Source organism: Micropterus dolomieu, unplaced genomic scaffold, assembly GCF_021292245.1.
Source record: "Micropterus dolomieu isolate WLL.071019.BEF.003 ecotype Adirondacks unplaced genomic scaffold, ASM2129224v1 contig_1166, whole genome shotgun sequence".
NCBI lineage: Eukaryota > Metazoa > Chordata > Actinopteri > Centrarchiformes > Centrarchidae > Micropterus > Micropterus dolomieu.
This window is the reverse complement of record NW_025730156.1, coordinates 1-2,716: the sequence shown is the minus strand read 5'-3', so window position 1 is coordinate 2,716 and position 2,716 is coordinate 1. Positions and strand designations below refer to the sequence as shown.

At 39.8% G+C, this 2,716-nt stretch overlaps 1 protein-coding gene across 1 annotated transcript; it reads left to right on the top strand.

Annotated features, from left to right (window-relative positions):
* Window positions 1-246: 246 nt before the first annotated feature.
* Window positions 247-1,356, top strand: LOC123964207 (trace amine-associated receptor 13c-like). The gene is made up of 2 exons (XM_046041300.1): window positions 247-419; window positions 543-1,356. The coding sequence occupies exons 1-2, from the start codon at window positions 247-249 to the stop codon at window positions 1,354-1,356; spliced, it is 987 nt and encodes a 328-aa protein (XP_045897256.1).
* The last annotated feature ends 1,360 nt before the right edge of the window (window positions 1,357-2,716 follow it).

Here is a 2,716-nt window from a genome sequence, read left to right as displayed (position 1 = left end):
GACCTACCAGACTGCCAACAGAGGGGGAGTCATACATAGGGATGATTGGAGAAACAGTGTTGTTGATGATGATGATGGTGTGATATGAAGAAGAGAGGAGGGACATCAGTGTCCAATAGAGACTGAGAGCGAAAGGAGAGGAGGGACAAACTGAATGTCAGTAAGAGATAATTCAACTGTATGATAAAGCGTTCTGGTCAGAAGCTGCCAGAGCTGCAGCTCCTCCTTTCCTCCTCTCAGTGTCTGATGGAGGCTGATGACGGAGCAGAGCTCTGCTTTCCACAACTCCTCAACACCTCCTGCAGGAAGCCGACACTTCCTCAGTCCGAAGCTGTATTTCTGCACACTCTTGTGTTCTCCATCTCTGTGCTCACTGTGGCTCTCAACCTGCTTGTCATCATCTCAGTCTCCCACTTCAGGCAGAGATCAATTTCTCAGTAGTTTTAGAAATATAGAGAAATGTACTTTTAGCTAGTACTTTTTCGATTTTCCACTATTGTGTTGCTCACTATGTATATTGATACTTTCCTCTTTCCCTCCAGGCAGCTCCACAAACCCACCAACATCCTCCTCCTCTCTCTGGCTGTCTCAGACTTTCTCGTGGGCCTCCTGCTGATGCCGGTAGAAATCCTTAGAAAAACATCCTGCTGGTTTCTTGGTGACCTCATGTGTTCTCTGTATAAGTATGTAGCGTATATCATTCCCTCTGCCTCAATAGGCGACATAGTGCTCATATCAGTCGACAGATATGTTGCTATTTGTCACCCTCTGCATTATACCACCAGAATCACTGAGAGAAGAGCTAAACTCTGTGTTTGTCTGTGTTGGTTCTGTTCTGTTTTCTACTGCAGTCTCTTTGTAAAATATGGCATGACTCAACCAGACAGATATGATTCCTGCTACGGAGAGTGTGTGATTGTTATAACTTATTTTGCAGGAGCTGCTGATCTCGTTTTTACTTTTATTGTTCCCATCACTGTCATTGTAGTTCTGTATATGAGAGTGTTTGCTGCAGCTGTGTCTCAGGCTCATGCCATGCAATCTCAAATTACAGCTGTCACACTCCAAAGTTCAGTGACTCTGACAAAGAAATCTGAGCTGAAAGCAGCCAGGACTCTTGGTGTTCTTGTAGTTGTGTTCCTAATATGTTTCTGCCCATATTACTGTGTCTCTTTTGCAGGTGACAATACGCTCAGTTCTTCAGCTTCATCGTATGGGCTCTCTCTTTTCTATTTACACTCCTTTCTAAACCCCGTGATCTATGCCTTGTTCTACCCCTGGTTTAAAAAAGCTGTTTTTCAAATTGTTACATTTAAGATTCTGCAGCCTGGTTCCTGTGAGGCCAACATACTCTAGAGAGGCTGTGGAGTGACTGAAATGAGACCTACCTATTCATTTTTATCATGTTGTGAGTGAATTCACAAGTCCAAAAGGTGAAAATATGCTTATTGAAGAATTAACAAAATTACATATGATTTATGTGCAAATTGAAAATGTGCATTAAAAGAGGCAGAAACGGACGTTGTGTGTAATTCTGCTCAATTTCAGCTTCTACTAATCTGCAAAGAATGTTTCATTGTTGAATGCTGATTATGATCAATATTCAGTTATAGTTTGTGTGTTGCTAGTAAAATGTGGCTGTATGACACTTGCTGGCTGTCTGTGCTCTCATGGGAAGTCTCCTCTCACATTCAGCTTGAATGAATTGACAGAAGGGTTTTGTTTTGCACTCGTGTATATTTTTTACGCTTGCTGTTGGAATTTTATCATAAGCACCACGCACAGTTTAGTTTACAACAAATTTAAGGGGTTCAAATTTTAAAGGTCTCATTTGTGTTGGCAAATTTAGGGTTGTATACCTTTTAGGCTAAAGGGTGCATTGGCCTGGCACACTATACACGTTGTAAGAGGATTTTGAAGAACCACAAAATTGAATGTGTACAAATAAGCACAAGAATTACAAAGCTAACACAGGGATGAGTGGTATAGCTACGGTGCCTGAGAAACGACAAAAGATGTCGTCTATGAGATAGCAGAGAGTTGCCAGTCAAGAAATGAGGTTTCTTTACATAGATATATTAAGAAATTATATTTACTTAATTATTCAGTAAAACCATATGTTTCTGAATATTATTGTTACTTGTTCATTAATAAACAGCCACATCAGGAAATTAAGTACTACATGATGTCTCATATTCCTGCAATATATTTTACAGGAATATATTACAGAATTTAATAATATACAGTGGGTACAGAAAGTATTGAGACCCCTTTAAATTTTTCACTCTTTGTTTCATTGCAGCCATTTTCCAAAAATCAAAAAAGTTCATTTTATTTCTCAGTAATGTACACTCAGCACCCCATCTTGACAGAAAAAAACAGAAATGTAGAAATTTTTGCAAATTTATTAAAAAAGAAAAACTGAAATATCACATGGTCATAAGTATTCAGACCCTTTGCCGTGACACTCATATTTAACTCAGGTGCTGTCTATTTCTTCTGATCGTCCTTGAGATGGTTCTACACCTTCATTTGAGTCCAGCTGTGTTTGATTATACTGATTGGACTTGATTAGGAAAGCCACACACCTGTCTATATAAGACCTTACAGCTCACAGTGCATGTCAGAGCAAATGAGAATCATGAGGTCAAAGGAACTGCCTGAAGAGCTCAGAGACAGAATTGTGGCAAGGCACAGATCTGGCCAAGGTTACAAA

Bases quoted from the DNA above. Each gene is read 5' to 3' on its own strand.
- LOC123964207 (XM_046041300.1), top strand. From the start codon at position 247: ATGGAGGCTGATGACGGAGCAGAGCTCTGCTTTCCACAACTCCTCAAC. The intron at 420-542 runs GCAGAGATCAAT...CTTTCCCTCCAG, and splicing joins ATCTCAGTCTCCCACTTCAG to GCAGCTCCACAAACCCACCA.